The sequence below is a fragment of the Chrysochloris asiatica genome, unplaced genomic scaffold (genome assembly GCF_000296735.1).
Source record: "Chrysochloris asiatica unplaced genomic scaffold, ChrAsi1.0 scaffold00047, whole genome shotgun sequence".
NCBI classification, from domain to species: domain Eukaryota; kingdom Metazoa; phylum Chordata; class Mammalia; order Afrosoricida; family Chrysochloridae; genus Chrysochloris; species Chrysochloris asiatica.
In genome coordinates, this window is record NW_006408565.1 from 12,121,382 (window position 1) to 12,142,983 (window position 21,602).

At 46.0% G+C, this 21,602-nt stretch overlaps 1 protein-coding gene across 1 annotated transcript in view; it reads right to left on the reverse strand.

The window, feature by feature from the left end:
• The window catches only part of MAN1C1 (mannosidase, alpha, class 1C, member 1), a 207,165-nt gene extending 202,953 nt beyond the window's left edge, over nucleotides 1-4,212 (reverse strand). The window contains exon 1 of the mRNA XM_006862276.1: nucleotides 3,673-4,212. Coding sequence (XP_006862338.1) covers nucleotides 3,673-4,212 — 540 coding nt within the window. The remainder of the gene's footprint in view (nucleotides 1-3,672) is intronic.
• Between the last annotated feature and the right edge of the window lie 17,390 nt (nucleotides 4,213-21,602).

Below are 21,602 nucleotides of genomic sequence, written 5' to 3' on the forward strand. Positions count from 1 at the left end.
GTCAAAAGTTCAAACCCACCAGTCGCTCCTAGGAAACCCTATACAGGGTCGCTATGAGTTGGGACTGACTTGACAGCATTTAACAACATGTTTCATCTCCAACATGTGTGATGGGAATAATTAACGTCATCAACTATTTGGGTTTCTACTCTTGCTTAGTTGCTAGGCATGTCACAGTGAATATTAAGGCCACCACCACCACCAAGACATGCTGCCATTGTCCTAGACTCATGGAACTGAGGCATGCTGAAAACAGATCTAAGAAAAATCCAACTATTAAGGAGTCCCTGACCTGATTGTTAAGGAGTTCCTGACTTGACTGGCAGTCCACCTTGGAGGTCAGTGTTGGAAGAATATAGACAAGCAACCTACTTTCCCTCTCTTGTCCTATTTGACAGAAGGAAAAACAAGATCCAGGAAGGAGAAGAGGTGACTGCCTAAGCTCAGCCAGCTGATGACTGAGGAGAGACTTGAATCTGTGCTCTCTGGGTCTCCTCTGTCTACCACATTGCCTCCTCCAAGGTTCCAAGGTCACAAAGTGAGGAACGAGAGTTGGTTCTAGTGATAGACTTGTTTCCTGATACACGTACTCCCAGAACACGCTGCTCCAACCCATCTTATCAGCACAGACCTTGTGCTGTGTCCATCTCTCAAATGAAACGGTTCATAAATATACTTCACTGATCTAGAGTCTGGGTGTCTTCTCATTTATCACCTTCTCTGATTCTCTCTTCCTGTTGACTTTCACTTTGTAAACCTCATCTTAAAGTACAGAGCCCTTTTTATCTGATGTTACCCCACCTCTGCTCCTGGGGCCTAATCAATCTAAGCTGGAAATAAACACACCAGATAAGAAAGCAAAAAGCCCTTTTTGTGAAAACAGGCACTTCTCAAAAATGGTGGGCATTTTTAGAAATTTACATAAGAACACTAGGAAGGACATCCTTCAGCAATGGTCATATGGATTCCTCATCCAGGTGAGATACCCGGGAAGGCAACTCCATGCTAACAGCTAAACTAAAAACTATGCCCTACATTTTTTGATGTTACTTGTGGGGGAGAACAAACTCAAGAAGCCTGAAGAGATGAGAAACTTCACAACACAATAGAGTGTATGTAGTCCAATATCCTTCCATGCTAAGGAGCATCCAATTGGGGCACTGGCGGTTGGTTCAGTGGGAGAATTCTTGCCTTCCATGTGGGAGACCTGGGTTTGATTCCTGGCTAATGTATCTCATGCAAAACCATCTGTCCACGGAGGCTTGTGTATTGCTATGAAGATGAGCAGGTTTCCTCAGAGCTTGCAGCTAAGATGGGCTAGGAAAAAGGTCTAGAGAGCTGCTTCTGCAATGAAAACCAGATGGATCAAGATGTTACTATGCGCCACTGATCATCAAGGATGGTGTGGAACCAGACAGTAGCTTGCTCTATTGTGCATGGGATTGTCATGAGTGAAGAGCCAATTTGACAGCAGTCCTGGTGTGGTGCTGTGTGTTAATGCACCAGACTGCAACACCTTTTGAACTGCAAGGTCGGCGGTTCAAGCTCACCAGCTGCTCCTCGGAAACCCTATACAGGGTCGCTATGGGTTGGAATTGACTCGATGGCACTTAACAACAACAACAAAGGTCTTCAAGACAGTAACAGAGGCTCAGGCATTGATTACCAACCACAGACGTAAGAATGCTCCATCTTACTAACAAGGGTGCAAGGGAATGCCAGACAGAAAGATCTAGACACCCAACAACCAACATAGACTTCCACTGATCATATTAAACAGGCTCTCCTTCAAGGCACTGAGCTCCTTCAAGGCACTGGAAGGCCAGAGGCTCCTCTTTTGAGGAGGACAGTAGCTAATGCTTAATTCTTCTGGAGATCCTTTTGAATGTCTGTCTGATGACAACTTTGGACACCCTACAAAAAACGGATACACAAAGTTTATATGTCATTTCAGTGGGAGTTTCAACTCTCTCAGGAGGTTCAGAAGGGCTAAAAGGGCTAATGTGCTCCCAGGCAGTTATGAGAAAGGGAGCTGCAGGTGGTCCAGGTGAGTATTCAGTTACAGTTCCCTAAAAGAAAGGGGAGACACAGATGTCTGCCCCCCTCCCACTTTGCTATTGCAAGTTCCAGCTTTCAGTTACCCTTTGAGATTTCAACAAGAACTTGGAAAGTAAGAGCACACACATTCAAACATTCACACACACACACACACACACACACACACACGGAAATAAAGACTCAGATTCTTTGTGGCTTTCTATCTTGATTTCACAAGATCCCTGTGGTTGCTAGTTAAGACAGTCTCTAAACAGAGCTTAGCCCAGAACCGCTGAATAGCAGCAGAAGGAAGTGGAGGATACGGGGCCATTGGGAAGAAGACAGCCTGGACAAGGAAAAGGAACAGCCAAGCTCTACACCAGCTCCAACAAGGTCTTGGCAGGGGTGTCCTAACCCGTGCTGCTGCCCTTTCTGGAAATTAGGGCTGAGCTCCTTTACAGCAACCAAAGAAGTACTGACAGAAGCAGTCTTCTCCTAGAGCTGTGGGGAAGGGGAAACCTTCTCTCTTCTGTGGGAGGAGACCCTAGCCCACAGTTTGCCCATAGCCCCCTTGTGGCCTGGGGGTGTCACTGCATCCACTCTGCACTGCTGGGTACAAACCTTATATACAGGCAACTCTCACTGTGGCCAAGCAGAATATTTAATCACCATTGGTGAGTTGGCAATGGTCTTAAAGCCAAGGTGAGGTTATATTTGTTTTTGTTTACTTAAACTAAGACTCAGATTCAAAGTCATCCTTCCAAATCCCTCCCTGGTCCAATCCCTACAGGGAACAAATCCAAGACCTCCTTCATTAAGCCAATAACCTCAGAGTCTCTGTAACATTAAACCAAAAAAACAAACCCAATACCGTTAAGTAGATTTGGACTCACAGCGACCCTAAAGGACAAAGTAAAACTACTCTATACAGTTTCCAAGGCTGTACATCTTTATAGAATCTTTCTCCCACAGAGCAGCTGGTGGGTTTAAATAACCAACTTCTGGGTTAGCAGCTGAGCGCTTTAACCACTACACCACCAGGGCCCCTTTGTATAACATTACCACTGCTTTATCGATCATTGTTTCCTGTGTCACATGTGGTTACGTACAATTGCTCTAAAGCTCAGTAGAAACGGTTAGCAAGAATGCATACTATCCTCTGGTTTGTAGGTTGCTGGTTGGATTACGAAATACTTGCAGAACACCAAATAGCCCCCACACTCTGGGTTTCTTGGTAGTAGGTCCTACGGGCTCTGAAGGAGGTTGGAACTTAGGACAAGCAGTGAAAATGAGTGTGATTCGTCGCTTCCTGTCTGCACATACATGGGCAGGGGTGCCTGGTTAGGAACTGGAACTCCAGTCTCACCAGGACCTCCACAAAGGGAAGGTGGAGTGGTTACTGGAGCCCACCAGGGGGACTGGACAGGAAAGACTGATCAGAGAAGCTGGTTCAGGGGCTGGGTTGGGTATGTGGTTTGTGGAGAGGATAAGAAGTGGGGAAGTTTGGGAGAAGGATGCAGACAGTACCTGGAGGGCCTAGGTGGACCAGGGTCCGGGAGTGATTAGGATCAGTGGGAATGGGTGGAAACACAAGGGTTAAATTTATGTTATGGGATTAGGGGCGGGGGTCCTTACCTCCTTAACTTTCTCTCGTTGGGCTCGCACTAGGCTCTGAGGCTCCTTACTCTCTTCGGGTCTCCTCCCCAGCACCGGGTGACGGAGACGACTCCGGAACGCATTGAAGTCAAAGCGAAAAGGGAGGTTCCTTTCTTGGGGTCTGAGGGCTGCGATGCTACTGACCCGAGCCGCTGTGGCCTCCTCCCGGAGCCCCGTGGGGCGGGTGCGACGCGGCCACCCTTTTCTGCGGAGGTGATCGGCCAGATTGTAAGGGTTGTTCTCACCGGAGGTCAGCGCAGCTGGGGCTGGGTTGGGAGCCGGCTCCTGCTCTCGGACCAGAGGGTGGCCACCGACATCGGCCACAACCTCCAAGCCGGGTTGTTGGGTCCGGGGGGCCAGGAAGAGGCGCTTGAGGCGAGAGGAGTGGGGCAGCAGGAAAAGGGCCCCAAAACACAGGGTGACCAGGCCAGAGAGGAAGAGAAGGAAGAGGAACTTTTGCGGCAGCCGCAGCCCCCAAGCAGAGGCCGGGGCGAAACCGGGCACTTTCCTCATGAGCATCGTGGCCTAGTCAGGCTGGGGACAGTCAGCACCGTCCAGGGCCTCTGGGAACCTCGGAACCCAAGCACGTGGCAGCAAAGGCTGGGCAAAGGGAGTGTGTGTCCTGGGGTTCTGCGTGGGGTGGGGGCCCGCGGGCAATGCTGTCAACCCGGAGAGTTTCGATGTTTCTGAGACTTCCCCCTGAAGTTCCGGGAGTTTGGAGAGAGTCCTCCTACGAAGAGGCGGGGGCGCAGCGGCCTCAGCGGGGCCCGGGCGAGCCGGGCGGCACGGCTCGGGGCCCGGGCCCGCAATGGCCAGCCGCGCGCTGCAGCCTCTCCTCCGGCCGCTGCGCAGCCCCTCCCCGCAGTGGCCGGCCCGCGGGACCCGAGCCTTCCCGCGCTGCGGCCACCACTGGGGCCGTCACATGCCGTCCGCAGCGCCCAAGCTGTCAGCTCGGAGGGGCGTCCGCAGGCCGGGGCCAGGCAACGTCCTCGTCCTCGTCCCCCGCGCCGAACCGCCCTCGGCCCCTCGGCCTCTCTCCCGCGCGCGGTGGCGCCCAAAGTTTCAACCTCAGAAGCAGTTTCCTGAGGGGGCTGGCTTGTGGGGGCGAGGCGGTGGCGGGGTTGGCGTGTCCGCTCCGCTTCGAGAGCGCGCCGCCCTGGCCGGGTCGCGACAGCGCTCGGGCTCGGCTATCAGGACACGTCCACAACTTTGCTCCGCTGCGGGGCGGGCTCCTGGGATTGGGAGTGGGTGCTGCCAAAGCCTGAAGGGGTAAGGGGCCGGCTGGGCCCCAAGAGACCAGAGGGATGCCCGAGCCTGGATCAGATGCCGGACGCCGTCCGCGACGAGCCGCAGTTGGGCGGCTGCAGCTGAACCCGGGAGCGCGGGCTCCCGCCCGCCAACTCGGCAGGGCACAGGGCTCCCGCTGGGATCACCTGTTCCCGGCCCACGCCGTCTCCACGGAGCGCACAGCCGGGGCAGCGCCTCCCCCGCTGCAGCTGGCGTCCTCGCAGCGGCCGCTCCAGACGGGCTGCCGCCGCCGCCGCAGGCTGAGCCGCCACTGCCGAGCCTGCGCCCCACAAGCGCGCACACCCGCCCGGACGACGCCGCCGCCGCCGCCGCCGCCACCCGCTCTGGCTTTCACTGCGACAGCTCCCGCGGCCCCGCCTCCTGCCGGACCACGCCCTCCGGCCACGCCCACCTGCGCGCTCCCCGTGCCCTCCTCCCCGGCGGCACAGCAGCCAGGCCAATGGCCTCGCGACAGAGGGTAGTGGGTGCGGGGGATGAACGAGGGTGGGGAGAAGGGACACGCCCCCTACCTCAAATGGCCAACACGGCGCACACTCCCCCCCATCCCACCAGCACCAATGGTCCAGCTGCGCGGGGCTGGCGAGGGCGGGGAGGGGGGGGGGTGGAGAGCGGAGCGAGGTCATTGGCTGCCTTAGAGGGATCCCCCATTGGGCTGCAGTCGCCCATTGGTTACTGCCTGTGCGTTTGTTGGACTAGGAGGACGGAGACCCCCTCCCCTAACCCCACCCGCGCAGATACAGTTGTTGGTCAGTCGGCGGGGGCAGGGGATAGGGCTTATCTGGAGGTTTGTGTCGGTCGTTGGGTGACCTGTCTCATCCCTCAGGGCTGCCCGAGATTGGCAGCTGCGGGCCCACGGTTTTCAGGGGTCCTGAGCTTCTGCGGGAGCTACAGTGGGGCTGCTGTGGCCGGCTGTGAGGGAGGGGGCGGCTGGAGACAAGCCAAAAAGCTTGTTTTCACTGGCCCCCGGCAGACCACTGCTCTGTCTTCCTTTTTACACAACCTCAAACTGGGCCAGGGCCACCGGGTGGGGCAGGGAGAGGATAACCACAGCCTGGAGAGGGCCAGGGGAGGAGAAACCCTGGGCGTGGACACAGGAACACAAACATCATCTGGTTTATATGCGCCTGTGTACACGCATGTGCTTCTATACATAAGTGCTGTGGCGCTGTTGGATCAGCACTGGACTGCTAACCACAAGGTCGGCGGTTCAAACCCACCAGGCACTCCTTGGAAACCTCATCAGGGTGGCTGTGAGTCGGAACCCACTTGATAGTGTTTTACAACAGCAATGCACACAGGCGTGGGGCTGTGTACTTGCACAAAAAGCACTTTAAGTATGGTGATTATACAGAACCACAAGTATACACAGACATATCTATGTGTATAAATATTGACATGTGCATACAGACACTGTCAGACAACAAGTACCACATCTAAAGCATGCACACTGTCAGGTATATTCACTCAGACACGTGATTTTCCATCCAAGACTCTTCCTCCTTCCTCATTGAACTTAAGTCTCCCTGTGTTTTCTCGTTGTATTAAACCTATCCCAAGGCAAAGCAACATTATGCTGTGTGGGTCTTTCATGCAAAATACTTTATAGAGACAAATAACAGCAGAGGGAGAGACAAATTAAGAGGTGTAATAGGCAAGAGGGAAAATATCTGCTTTCGGCTGCAATTTAAAATGAAATGCAGCGTTGACGAGACAGAAATACTGCAGGGAGGCCTTTCCCCAACAGAAGCGGCCCAGGCAGGCTCTCACCTCGTAAATCTTGCTTCTTCCCTGAGGCCTGCTGTAGATGGGCCGCCAGAACTTAGACCCTACCCTCCTTTCTTGGCCAAGTCACTGTCAGCAGACCCTCCCCTGGTATTTAAATAGCCCTAGCCTGTACATTTCTTCCAATTAAAAACAAAAGGCTGTTTGGGGTAACAGGTACAAATATTTTGCTCACTAGATATGAATGTTGTTGTTGTTGTTAACTGCCGTTGAGTCAGTTCCAACCCCTAGCAACCCTGTATAGGGTTTCTGAGGAATGGTTGGTGAGCTTGAACCACTAATGTTGCAGTTCAAACGACTTTACAGTCCAGCACATTAACCCACAGTGCCATAGACCCTCTTAATCCCATAAGCCCAGTGTAAATGAAACTCTCTAATTCAGGAGTTCCAGTCTCTCATGAATTTGGTTGGCAGGAGTCAGTTCCCTAGAGCCAACTGTGAACATCAGAGACAAACATGTGACCCACTTGGATGCAGGAGCCCAGAGACCTGGCTTCTCCCAAGTCCCCAGTACTCAAGCATCTCTTTATCAGGCCCCACCTGGGGAAGGAGCAGGTTTATGTTGTAGAACTAAGCAGGGGCCTTCCCTGCACGGAGGCATGGTCTGCTTTATTCTGCATTGAGAGTGTAAGGGAATCACTGTGTATTCCCCTGAGAAGGTAGGACCCAGGAGAAGGGGAGGAAGGAAAGGCTGGGTCTCAGAAGGAAATGCTTGTTTGAATTGGATTCTCATTGTGAGTCCCAGACCTGCTTGGTGAGGCTCGGTAGAAAGTTGGACTGCGGCAGAACTGACATGCATTTTGCAGAGCAGTCTACAAAAGCTAGAGCCCACAGGGAGCAACTTCATTTTAAACTGATGCAATGTGGGTGGTTACATAGAGATGGTGACAACAGGACCTTTGTCAGTCCTCTAAGTTGCCTCACAGAAAACTTGGTGAGAGCTCCCTGGCCCCACACCTCTGGCCCTCACAGACCTCATACAGACTGTGGCTATTCCCCCACTGAGTTTTACTATGTGCTATCCCAGACCTCTTAACTGTCCTAGGCCTTTCTTGCCTCTTTAACTACCCTAGGAAACTCTGGTAAGGAGCTCTGGTAGCATAGTGGCTACCAGTCGGGATGCTAGCCCCAGGGTCAGTAGTTCGAAACTACCAGTCATTCCATGGGAGAAAGATGAGGCTTTCTGCTCCCGTAAAGATTTATAGCCTCGGAACCTACTTGACTGAAGCCACTTAACAACAAACTCTATTCAGGGTTGCCGTGTATCAGAACCAATTCCACAGCACACTTCCATCACCACCACTAGGGAGCACTAGTGGCATAGTGGGTTCTGGAAAGTCAGCTGTTTGAATCCACTAGCAGTTCTTTGGGAGAAAGATGAGGCTTTCTGCTCTCGTTAGCATAAATGAAGGCATGGATGCCTATTTCATAGTTGAAGAAACCAAGGCCCTGGGAAGGAAACAATAATGCGCTAACATATTTTTATATGCCCAAAGCATTGCCTCATTTATTTTTCAGTACAACCTGATGAGGCACATATTATTAATAGCCATTACATCTTACAGATAAGAACACAAAAGGCTTAGGCAGATTTGGGATCAGTTAATAAATATTGTTCTCAGTTTAACTCAGAAACTTGAGTGGAACTGGGAAATTCAAAAATTTTTATTATTAACTCTGTCAGTAAACATTTATTGGAATTACTGCACTAGTCTCAGGATAGATACAAAGATGAGTAAAGTGTGATCCCTGTCCCCAGTGACTCATTCATTCAATAAAGAACTATTTGTTGAACACCTATGATGTGCCAGGAGTCCTGATGTGGTGCTGTGGGTTAATGTAGCGGACTGCAAAGCCATTTGAACTGCAAGGTCGGAGGTTCAAGCTCACCAACTGCTCCTTGGAAACCTTATACAGGGTCACTATGGGTCGGAACCAACTCGACGGCACTTAACAACGACAACAACTATGTGCCAGGGATCCTGATGTAGAATTGAGGGATAATGCAATGGAATGCAAAGTCGGTTTGAACCACAAGGTAGGAGGTTCAATTTCCCAGCTACGCCTCAGAAACCCTATACAGGGTTGCTATGAGTTGGAACTGACTCGAAGGCACTTAACGTCAACAACTATGTGCCAGACATAGAGAGACTGGGGTGAATAAGGCTGGCATGGAATCCACCTTTAGGGAGCTTTGTGTCTAAAAGGACTCACCAGACAGCAGGTATTGTGCTCAGTGTTTCACTCCCATCCTATCCAACCTTCCCTGCCACCCTCCCTGAGGTAGGTCTGGAGATCCCAATTTAATAGGTGGGGAAACTGAGTCTCAGGGAGTTGATATATAACTTGTCCAAAGGCACACAGGGGGAAAAAAACTGCAAAATTAAAGTCCCTGTTAATACAGCATTACTAAAAATAACTATGATCAGGCATGGTGGTCTCCTCGCCCTTCCAGGAGGGAGTCCCAGATTCCTGGCCAAGGCAACTCACACACCACTACCATACTCACTGAAAGATGAGTATCTTTCAGTGGGACTTGCATGTTGCTATGGTGCTGAGCAGACTGCAACAGAACTTTCAGACAAAGATGGACTAGCAAAAAAGGACTGGCAATCTACTTATGGGGGGAAAAAAAAATCAGTCAGTGATAAACCTATAGATCACAACTGTCAGGTCAGCTCTGGTGACCGGGATGGCGCAGGACCCGGTGGCCTTGTGTATTGTTGTCCATGAGGTCCAAAGGCACACAGGGGGAAAAACTGCATGAGTTGGGGGCTGACTTGACAGCAGATAACAACAAAGATAAATCAGCGAGTTAGTATGTATCATGTTGTAGACATGAACCTATTTGATTCTTAAAGATCAGAGCCCTCTGTGTCATTCAGAATCCACTGATCTCCATTATTGTAATGGCAGGAGAGCAAGTGTTGTAAAGGTTAGAACAGGAAGAGAAGATTGGCCTTCATGGATTCATAGGGAGGAGCTTAGATGAGCTCATCCAGTCATTCAACAAGGGTGGATAAAATATCTACTATGTTCTAGGCATCCCTGGTAGTACAACAGTTAAGTGCTCAGCTGCTGGCCAAGAGGTTGGTGGTTCAAACCCATTTGACTGCTCTTTGGGGAGAAAGACCTGGTGATCTGCTTCCATTTCTACTCTATCACATGGAGTCACTATGAGCCAAAATTGAACTCAACAGCACCTAACAAAAGAGGTAAAATGATGTACAAAACCAGACTCATTGCTCCTTTCATAGGGAAGATTAGGTTAAACAAATAATCATCCCCAACATGAATATGTCAACTGGGATATGAGTGAGGTATGAGATGAACTGTTAAAAGCGCATGGAACAAAGATTGTTCTGGGGGAGGTTGGTTGGGCTAGATTTCCTCTAAGGTTAAGTGGAGTTCCAAGGCAAAGAGAGATGGTGAGAACACCCAAGCTGAGGAGACAGCATATGCAAAGGCCCTGAGGTAGAGGGAATATGTTACTTTGGGAACTAAGAAGATAGTGTGTCTGCAGTGGTAAAGTGATAAGGGGAGAGAAGAAGTAGGTGGGGGGCAGTCAGCAAGGACCAACTTATAGGTCCTATTTTGTTGTTAATGTTAGATGTTGTAGAGTCAATTTTTACTCATAGTCATCGCAAGTGACAGAATAGAACTGTCCATAGGATTTTCTAGGCTGTAATCTTTACAGAAGGCACAGAACACCAGGTCTTTTCTCTGATGGATGGGTTCAAACTGTCAGCCTTGCCTTTAGCAGCTGAGCACTTAACTGTTGAGCTACCAGGACTCCTTCTAGGTCTGGTAGTGACTGAGATCTAATCCTAAAACCAATGGGAAGTCACTGAATGGTATGGGACTATGTGTAAGAAGGGTACAGGGGGAGGTGAAAAGACTACACTAGTGTGGGAAAATCACAGAAGGAGCAGATGAGGTGGGCACATTTCATTAGTCTATAGTAGCTTGGACTGGGGAAGTATAAGTGGGATGGATAAGATCAGCGAGTTCAACACATATTTAGAAACCATATTTGATTGGTTCTGATGATGGCTTGAAATTGGGCAGTGGTAGAGAGGGAGGCGAATTCAAGGACTCCCAGGTCTCTAAACTGCAGCGCATGGGCTGGAGGGGGAGTAGAGATATTTGTTGAGATGGTAGCAGCAAACCAGACTGTAACAGGTTTCTGGGCTATGCCTGCACAGAGGAGACAGTGAGTAGCTGGTTATGAATCTGAATCTTAAATGATCATTAGTTCCACTTAGAATCAAGACCAGAAATAAAGTCAAACTTGAGCCACAAGATAACATCAGGCAGCTTCCTTAGTGGCCAGCAGTTGAATTCCATCCTGGGGTAGGAAACACTGATAGTTGTGGAGCCTGGTGTTAGTCCCTAGTGAGCTGTGGGACCATCCTGAACTCACCCCAGTGGGCTGTGGGACCTGGTCTACACATCACCGTGGAGAGGGATCTAATTCAGGTAGAGAGATCAGGAATGTTGCTGCTAACTATGTTGCAATGCACAAGACAGTCTCCCACCACAGGCATTACAGCCTCAGAAACCCTGTACAGTGTACAAGATCACTATGAGTCGGAATCGACTCCACGGCCTACAACCATCACCACCACCAAGAATCAATAGTGCTGAGCTTGAGAAACCCTGTGTTAGAGTCAAGACTTTACAGTTAGTCGGGCCCGAGTTTGAGTCCTGCCCTTGTATGCATTAGCTAGATGCTCTGAAGCAACTTGTCTGATCTCTCTGAACCTCAATTTCCCATCTGCCTAACTGGGTCAATAGGGATACCCAGTGCAAAAAGAAAACGTGAGAATCAAGTCATGTAAGATAAAGAGTCTAAAGCAAATGTTACACTCATCCTCCAAGTGAGCTAGGGGTTGGGTTGGACTTATTCTTGATCCATCTCTTAAATTACATGTCATCTTATAATGCCCTAGTCCTCACTATACAGAAGAAGGGGGAGACATGGTAAGAATGAACACCTTGGAGGCACTCAAATGCCTGGGTTTGAATCTGGGCTCAGTCACCTGCTAGTAGTGAGAGCTCACGTCTTTGGACCTCAGTTTTCTCATCTATGAAATGAGACTGTTCAGGGTTCTCAGCATATAGCGTTGTTGAGTGAGGTCTAAGGGAGCTAATCTTTGTAAACGTCACTGTGTCTGGCACTTAGAGAACTCTCTATAAATGTGAAGCAATGTTATAAATGAGAAGTCTCATTTCCTAGCTGTAAGCAAGGTGGCAACCCAAACTGAAGCATTATAACTGAAAGTGTCCTGGGAAGTTCTCATTTAAAATACTCTGTCCATGGTCCCCTGAGAACTCACATTTATCAGACTGTACAAACCAATTTTCATTTCAGAAAATACAGTCCCTCTCTGGATAACAATAATAACAATAGTGTATGGAGACCTTATTTGGCCAGTCCCTGCTTACAGCAATCCTGTGCTCTAGCTTACCATGTTCCCGTTTTGCAGAAGGGGACAATGGAATTCAAAAAGACTCTAGGATTTGCCCAAGGTCATACAGCAAGCAGTGGAGGTGAAATCTGAATTGAGTCTACGTGACTTCAGAGCTTGTCCTTTTTAAAATGACTGTGACATTTCATAAAGATGATGGCAGATGATTCTAGTCATCCCTAGCATATAAAATATCATTGAAATGGGCACCCAAAAAGGGATTCTGATTTTGTTCGTTTTCAGATCCTCAGGTCATGTAAAGAAGAAAATCTCAGTTGGGTGCCGTTGCTGTTGCAAACTGCCATCTCATAGTGACCCCATATAGGGTTTCTGAGGAGTGCATGGTGGGCTTGAATTGTTGACCTTGTGCTTATCCTACAGCACCACACCAGGACTCTAGTTGGGTGCTAGGATGCCCTTATTGTTGTTAGGTGCTGTCAGGTTGATAGTGGTCGCATGTGACACAGAATAGAACTGCTCCTTATCATCTTCTAGGCTGTGATCTTTACAGGGACACATTACATCACTAGGTCTTCTCTTCCACAGAGCTGCTTGTTGTTGTTAGGGGCCATCAAGTCGGTACCAACTCACAGCGACCTTATGCACAGCAGAACGAAACACTGCCTGATCCTGGACCAACCTCACTACTCTTGCCACGCTTGAGTCCATGGATGCTGCCACTTGGCCAATCCATCTTGCTGGGGATCTTCCTCTTTTTTTCTGACCCTCCACCTTACCAAACATGATAGCCTTCTCCAGTGACTGGTCCCTCTTGACAATATGTCCAAAGTATGAGAGATGAAATTTGGCCATCCTGGCCTTCATCCAAGGAGCACTCTGGCTGGAGCTGCTAGGAGGATTCAAATTGTCAACGTTTCAGTTAGCAACCAAGCACCTAGCCATTTACACCATCAGGCATTCCTCCTCAAACCCTTCGTATATGTCTTCTGTCCCTCCCTCACTTCTTTTTCTTTGTTATATGTAATTTGAAAAAACAGTTTTACTAGACTATATTTGTACAGTCCTATATTTGGAGTCCTGGTGTGGCACTGTGGGTTAATGCGCTAGACTGCAGTCAGTTTGAACTGTAAGGTTGGTGGTTCAAGCTCACCAGTTGCTCCTTGGAAACCCTCTAGAGGGTCGCTATGGGTTGGAACCAACTCGACGGCACTTAATAACAACAACAACATATTTGTACAGAGTTCTGGTGTGGCGCTGTGAGCTAATGTGCTAGACTGCAAAGTTGGTTTGAACCACAAGGTCGGCGGTTCAGGCTCATCAGCCTCTCCTTGGAAACCCTATACAGGGTTGCTATGAGTCAGAACTGACTCGATGGCACTTAACAACAACAATGTATTTGTTAGAAAAGTTTCCATTCTCCTTCCCCACTCATCCTGCACACTGTATCTTCTGTTATTAACATCTGGCATTCCTGTGGTACATTTGTTACAACTGATAAACCGATTGTAATTGTTGTTAGGTGTTATGACTCTATGTCCAACAGAATGAAACACTGACCACTGCTGGGCCATCCTTGCAGCTTTGCTCAGTTTGAGCCCATTGTTGTAGTCACTGTGTCAGTCCATCTGATTGAGGCTCTTCCTGTTTTTTGCTGACCCTCTATCAAGCCTGATGTCTTTCTTCAGGGAATGGTTCCTCCTGATAACATGCCCAAAGTACATGAGACAAAGTCTCGCCATCCTCACTTCCAAGAAGCATTCTCGTTGTACTTCTTCCAAGACAGATTTGTTCATTCTTCTGGCAGTCCGCAGTACATTTACTATTCTTCACCAACACCATAATTCAGATGCATGAATTCTTCATCGATCTTCCTTATTCATTGTCCAACTTTTGCATGCGTTTGAGATGATTGAAAAGATCATGGCTTGTGTCGAGCACACCTTTGGCTTTAAAGTGACATCTTTGCTTTCTAGCACTGTAAAGAGGCCTTTTGCAACAGATTTGCTCAATGCAAATTGATTTCTTCATTGCTGCTTCCATGAGCATTGATTGTAGATCCAAGCAAAATTAAATCCTTGACAAATTCAATATTTTCTTCATTTATCATGGTATTACTTATTGGTCTGGTTGGGAGAATTTATGTCTTCTTTATGTTGAGGTGTAATGGATTCTGGAGGCTGTAGTCTTTGATCTTCATCAGTAACTGCTTCAAGTCCTCTTCACTTTCAACAAGGCAGATTATGTCATCTATATCACAGGCTACTAATGAGTCTTCTTTCAATTCCAATGCTGCATTCTTCATGTAGTGCAACTTCTCAAATTATTTGCTCAGCCTACAGATTAAATAAATAAATATGTGAAAGAATACAATCCTGATGCACATCGTGCCTGATTTTAACAAAACAGTATCTACTTGTTTTTTTCAAATGACTGCTTCTTGGTCTCTGTGTAGGTTCCAACATGATGTACCAATATTGATACACAATTCTTAACCATGCATCTGTCAGTTTGTCATACTGTGGTGGTTTGCATGTTGCTGTGATTCTGGAAGGTCACATAGTGGACAGGTTTCAGCAGAACTTCCAAACAAAGACAAACAAAGAAGAAGGGAAGACAGACAACTTCTGAATATTTAGTCACTGAAAACCTTATGAATAGCAGTGGAACACTGTCAGCACCAGAATATTGAATATTGAAACATGACGAAAAACACCAGAATATTGTCAAATATAGTACTGTAAGAAGAACCCCTCAGGTTGGAAGGCAGTCAAAATACCACTGGGGAAGAGCTGCCTCCTCAAAATAAAGTTGACCGTGATGATGCGAATACAGTAAAGCCTTCGGGACCTTCATTTGCTGATGAATGCAAAATGAAGAGAAACAGCTGTAAACATCCATTAATAATGGGAACATGGAATGTACGAAGTATGAATCTAGGAAAATAGGAAATTGTCAAAAATGAAATGAAACACTTAGACATCAATAGGCATTAGTGAACTGCAATGGACTGGTATTGGCCATTTTGAATCTGACAACCACATAGTTTACTATGCAAGGAATGACAGATTGAAAAGGAATGGCATCACAGTCATCATCAAAAAGAACATGCCAAGATCTGTCTTGAAGTACAATGCTGTCTGTGATAGGATAATAGCCATATGCCTACAAGAAAGACCAGTTAATACCACTATTATTCAAATCTATGCACTAACCACTAAAGCCAGTGATGATGAAATTGAAGAATTGTACCAATTTCTTCAGTCTGAAATTGATCAACATGCAATCAAGATGCATTGATAATTACTGGAGATTGGAATGCAAAGTGTGGAAACAAAGGAAGGATCAATAGTTAGAAAATATGGCCTCGGTGGTAGAAACGATGCTGGAGATCACATGATACAATTTCACAAAATCAATGACGTGTTCACTGCAAATGCCTTATTTTTTTTTTTTTAATGTTTCATTGTGCATTATGTGATAGTTTACATGAAGAACATTAGCTTTACATTCATCCTATTGTATATCGTTTCATTGCCATGGCTACAATCCCCTCTATGCATCATCAACCAACCAAAGGGCATACCTTGAAAGCCTGCTCCCACCCCCACCCCCAGTCATCAGCACATGGCCCCTTTCACTCTCTGGGTCTAGATTCCCCAGCCACTCCATCTCTCCATGTCATCATCTCGGCCTCCATCTCTGGCATCACTGTTTCTCTGGGTAGGGTCCCGCACTCTGCTCTTCTCCCTTGATGGTCCCAGGGACCTCCGCTTCTGAACTACAAAATCAATCACTCCCCCTCCTTTTGCTACAAAACATCTACCTTTACATTTCTAACCCTCACAGTCAGTCCTGATAACTATTATTCACTATTGTACCACAAGAGTCCTATCCCCATCTCCTTTCATCAACTCCGCTGGGACAGATTAGATACTACTCAGAGGAGATTCTACCTTCCTCCGTGTCTTCTGGATCTATGTTCCCTCTTGAAAGCTTGTAAGCCAGTTGCTTCTTGCCTTTGTAGCCCCCACATTTTGGGTAGCCAATGTCCAAATTGCCCATTTCTGTCTACTCTGTGTATGAAGGGAATGGGAATGATCCTCACTGTAAAGATTTGTTCCCTCTTTTGAACTACTGCATCCATAGGTGTAGGTAAAGTTCATCAAATTGTATCAGAGCAAATGCTTTTTTAAACAACATAAAAGGTGACTATATACATGGACCTCACCAGATGGAATATACAGAAATCAAATTGACTACATCTACAGAAAGAGATGGTGGGAAAGCCAGGGCCAGGGACAGACTGTGGAACACATCATCAATAGTTCGTATTCAAGTTCAGGTTGAAGTTGAAGAAAAATAAAATCAGTCCGCGAGTGCCAAAATATGACCTTGAACATATCCCACCTGAATTTAGAAATCATCTCAGGGACAGATTTGATACATTGGACACTAAATACCAAAGACCAGAAAAGTTGTGGGATGACATCAAGAACATCATACAGGAAGAAAGCAAAAAGTCATTAAGAAGACAAGAAAAAAGGAAAAGACCAAAATGGATGTCAGAAGAGACACTGAAACTCACTCTCCAGTGTAGAGATGTTAAAGCAAATGGAAGAAATGAGGAGGTACAAGAGCTGAACAGAAAATTTCAAAGATCAGCTCAAGAATACAAATTCAAATATTACAACAAAATGTGCAAAGACCTGGAGTTAGAAAACCAAAAGGGAAGAACATGCTTAGCATTTCTCAAGCTGAGGAAACTGAAGAAAAAATTCAAGCCTCGACTTGCAATGTCGAAGGATTCTCTGGGCAAAATATTGAATGAATCAGAAAGCATCAAAAGAAGATGGAAGGAATACACACAGTCACTGTACCAAAAAGAAATGGTTGATGTTCAACCATTTTAAGAGGTAGCATATGATTAAGAGTCAATGATACTGAAGGATGCATTGAAGGCATTGGCAAAGAACAACGCTCTAGGAATTACTGGAATGCAAATTAAAATCTTTCAACAAATTTGGAAGACAACTACCAGGCCAGCTGACTGGAAGAAATCCATATTTGCACCCATTCCAAAGAGAGAAATCATTGGACAATATCATTAATATCACATGCAAGTAAAATTTTGCTAAAGATAATACAAAAATGTCTTCAATCATACATTGACAGAGAACTTCCAAGGGTTCCAGCCAGATTCAGAAGAGGATGTGGAACGAGGGATATCATTGCTGACAGCAGATGAACTGCCAAAAGAAGATTTGTGTTGAAAGAAGTGCATGCTTCATGGAAACATGTTCCTTGGAAGCCAGGATAGCCAGACTCATACTTCAGACATATTATCAGGAGGGGCCAGTCCCTGGAGATGGATACCATGTTTGGTAAAGTAGAGGACTGGAGAAAAAGAGGAAGAGCCCCAATGAGACGGATTGGCACAGTGGCAGCAGCAGTGGGCTCAATGGGTAGCAATGATTGTGAGATTGGTGCCGGACTGGGCAGTGTTCCGTTCTGTTGTACATAGGGTTACCAACTTGATGACCCCTAACAACAACAACAACAACATTCTTAACTAAGGTCCATAGTTTATATTGGTGGTGGTGGTGGTGTGCTGTGGAGTCGGTTCTGACTCAGAGTGACCCTGGATAGGGTTTCTGAGGCTCTAAATCTTTATGGGAGCAGAAAGCTTCATCTTTCTCCCATGAAATAGCTGGTAGTTTCAAACTTCTGACCTAGAGTTTAGTAGCCAGACTCATAACCACTATGCTACCAAAGCTCCTTACAGTTTACATTGTTATTGTTAGGTGCCATTGAGTCGGTACCGACTCATAGCAACCTTATGCACAGCAGAACAAAACACTGCCCGATCCTGGGCCAACCTCACTACTGTTGCCATGCTTGAGTCCATCGATGCTACCGTTTGGCCAATCCATTTCGCTGGGGTCTTCCTCTTTTTCTTACCAAATATTACCAAACATGATATCCTTCTCCAGCAACTGGTCCCTCCTGACAACATGTCCAAAGTATGAGAGATAAAGTTTGGCCATCTTGGCCTCTAAGGAGCACTCTGGCTGCACAGTTTACATTAGGATTCACATTTTATGCTATAAAATCCTATGGGTTTTGACAAATGAATTATGCCATGTGTCCATAATTACAGTTCCATACAGAATAGTTTCACTACTCTAAAAATACCCTGTATACGTGTTTCTTTTTAACTACAAGAGCCCAGGCCTCAGGCTCACAGCCTTGGCAGACAACAGTATTGAGACAGATTTTATTAACTTTCTTTCATTCTAATTATAGTTATTTTTGTAGTTACCTTCTATTTATGATGTGATCCTAGGTTTCCATGTATGGTACTGATACAAGATTGCCTTTCAAAATAAATGTATTTAAGTAAAAAGGGAAACATACTAACTAAATGATAGGGCAGGTGCTCTAACCATGGCAGGTGAAGATGATGAGAATCTTACAGGTAGTTCTGAGGAACTTAGAAACACTCCATATTAGACAACTTTATTGAGGGGTGTGGAACAATGAAATCCAAACCCTAGCTTCATCTAGGGCTTCACACTTGCAAGTATAAAGATTATAGAAGAGTGGATGTCCCTGAATTGAGGGACAGGAAGAATAGAAGATGGAAACTTTGTTGTAACTGATGCTACACGACAGCACTTAACAACAACGTAAAAGGAGGGGGAGTCCTGGTGTGGCACTGTAGGATAAGCACTTGACCTTGACCACAAGGTCTGTGGTTCAAACTTATCAGCCACTTCTCAGAAACCCTGTACAGGGTTGCTATGGGGTGGAACCGACTCAAAGGAACTTAACAACAATATAAAGGGAGGGATGTAACCATTGCCTTGGAAATTAGAATCACAAATAACAAGTGTCTTAGTTCCCTAGGGCTGTGTTTTAGTCTGGGATGCTTATCTCTATGTATGTATGTATATTTGGCTGGATAAGCAGTGGACCTCAAGGTTAGCAGTTCAAGGCCACCAGTCACTTTGTGGGAGAAAGATGAGGTTTTCTGCTCCCACAAAGATTTAAAGCCTCAGAAATCCTATGTTGTTCTTGTTAAGTGCCATCGAGTTGTTTCCAACCCATAGCAACCCTGTATAGGGTTTACAAAGAGTGGCTGGTGAGCTTGAACTGCTGACCTTGCGGTTCAAACCGACTTTGCAGTCCAGCACATTAACCCACAGCACCACACCAGGACTCCTTTGTGCCTACACACACACACACACACACACACACATATATGGGTTTTTGTGCCTGTAAACCTTTATGGAAGCAGACAGCCTTATCTTTCTTCCTCGGAGTGGCTGGTAGGTTCGAGCCTCTGACCTTGAATTTAGCAGGCCAATACATAGCCCATTATGACATTAGTAAAGGGGACCCAAAATAGCCTATAGAGATCACCAACAGACAGGCACTTTGTTAGTGATAGAGCAAAATAGACGTGCTTATTAGCACTATGATCCCTTTCCAAAAAGAATTTTCAACCTTCCACAAATATTCATTAAGCTTTAATTGTAATTTAAAAAATTTGTGATGCACCCAGATAGCTCTTATTTTATTCCATTCTATTCTGATATTGGCCATTTTGAACTCAAAAGTCATGTGGTTTAATATGCTTGGAACAACAAATTCAAGAAGAATGGTGTAGCGTTCATCATCAAAAAGAACATTTCAAGATCTATCTTGTACTACAATGCTGACTGTGATGGAATAATGTCCATATGTCTACAAGGCAGACCCGTTAATAAAATTATTATTCAGATTTACATACCAACGACCAGTAGTGATGAAACTGAAGAATTCTACCAACGTCTTCTGTCTGAAATTGATCAAGAATGCAAAGAAAATGTATTTACGATGACTGGTGATTCAAATGCTAAAGTTGGAAACAAGGTTCAGTAGTTGGAAAATATAGCCTTGGTGATAGAAAGGATGCTGCTAGAGGCTGCATAATAGAATTTTGCAAAACCATTCACTTATTCATTGCAAATACCTTTTTAAAACAACATAAAAGGCAACTGACTATACACATGGACCTTATCAAATGGAATACACAGGAATCAAGTTGACCACATCTCTGGGAAGAGATGAAGTCCTGGTATGGCACTGTAGGATAAGCATTCAACCTAAGGCCAGTTTGAACTGCAAGATCAGTGATTCAAACTCATCAGCCATTCCTCGGAAACCCTATATAGGGTCACTATGAGTTGGCACCGACTCTATGGCACTTAAAACAACAACATGGAAAGAGATGGGCTTCTGGTGTGGCTATAGGATCAGCACTGTACTGTGAACCACAGGTTGACAGTTCAAACCCACCAGCTGCTCCTCAGAAACCCTTTACAGGGTTGCTTTGAGTCAGAACCAACTCGATGCCACTTAACAATAGCAACAACAACAAGATGAGGAGAGACTAAGATAAACTTGGAAACAGAAGAGACAGACTACTTCTGAATGTTTAGCCACTGAAAACCTTATGAATAGCAGCGAAACAATGTCAGATACCACCAGAATATTGAATATTGAAACATGATGAAGAGCAGCAGAATATTGTCAAAATAATGCTGGGAGCTGAGCCCCTCAGGTTGGAAGTCACTCAAAATACCACTGAGGAAGAGCTGCCCCCTTAAAGTAGAGTTGACCATGATGACTGGAATGGAGTAAAGCTTTCAGAACCTCCATTTGCTAATATGTGGTGCTGCTTTAGGATAAGCTCTAGACCATAAGGTCAGTTTGAACTGCAAGGTTGACTGTTCAAATTCACCAACCATTCCTTGGAAACCCTATACAGGGTCACTATGGGGAGAACCAACTCCACAGCACTTGGCAACAACAACAATTTGCTGATGGGACACAACTCAAAAATGAGGAGAAACAGCTGTAAACATCCATTGATAACTGGAACATGGAATGTACTAAATATGAATCTAGGAAAATTAGAAGTTGTCAAAAATGAAATGGGACACATTAAGACTGATATCCTAGATATTAGTGAACTGAAAAGGACTGGTGTTGACCCTTTTGAATTTGACAATCACATGGTTTACTATACTGGGGATAATAAACTGAAGAGGAATGGCATTACCTTCATCAAAAAAGAAGAAAATTTCAAAATCTATTTTAAAGTATAATACTGTCTGTGGTAGGACAATATCTATATGCCTACAAGGAAGACCATTTAATACCACACTTATTCAAATTATTATTACCATTAAAGCCAGTGATGATGAAAGTGAAAAATTCTATCAACTTCTTCAGTCTGAAATTGATAAAACATGCCATCAAGATATACTGATAATTACTGGTAATTGGAATGCACAGGTTGGAAACAAAGAGGAAGAAAGAATGGTTGGAACATATGGCCTT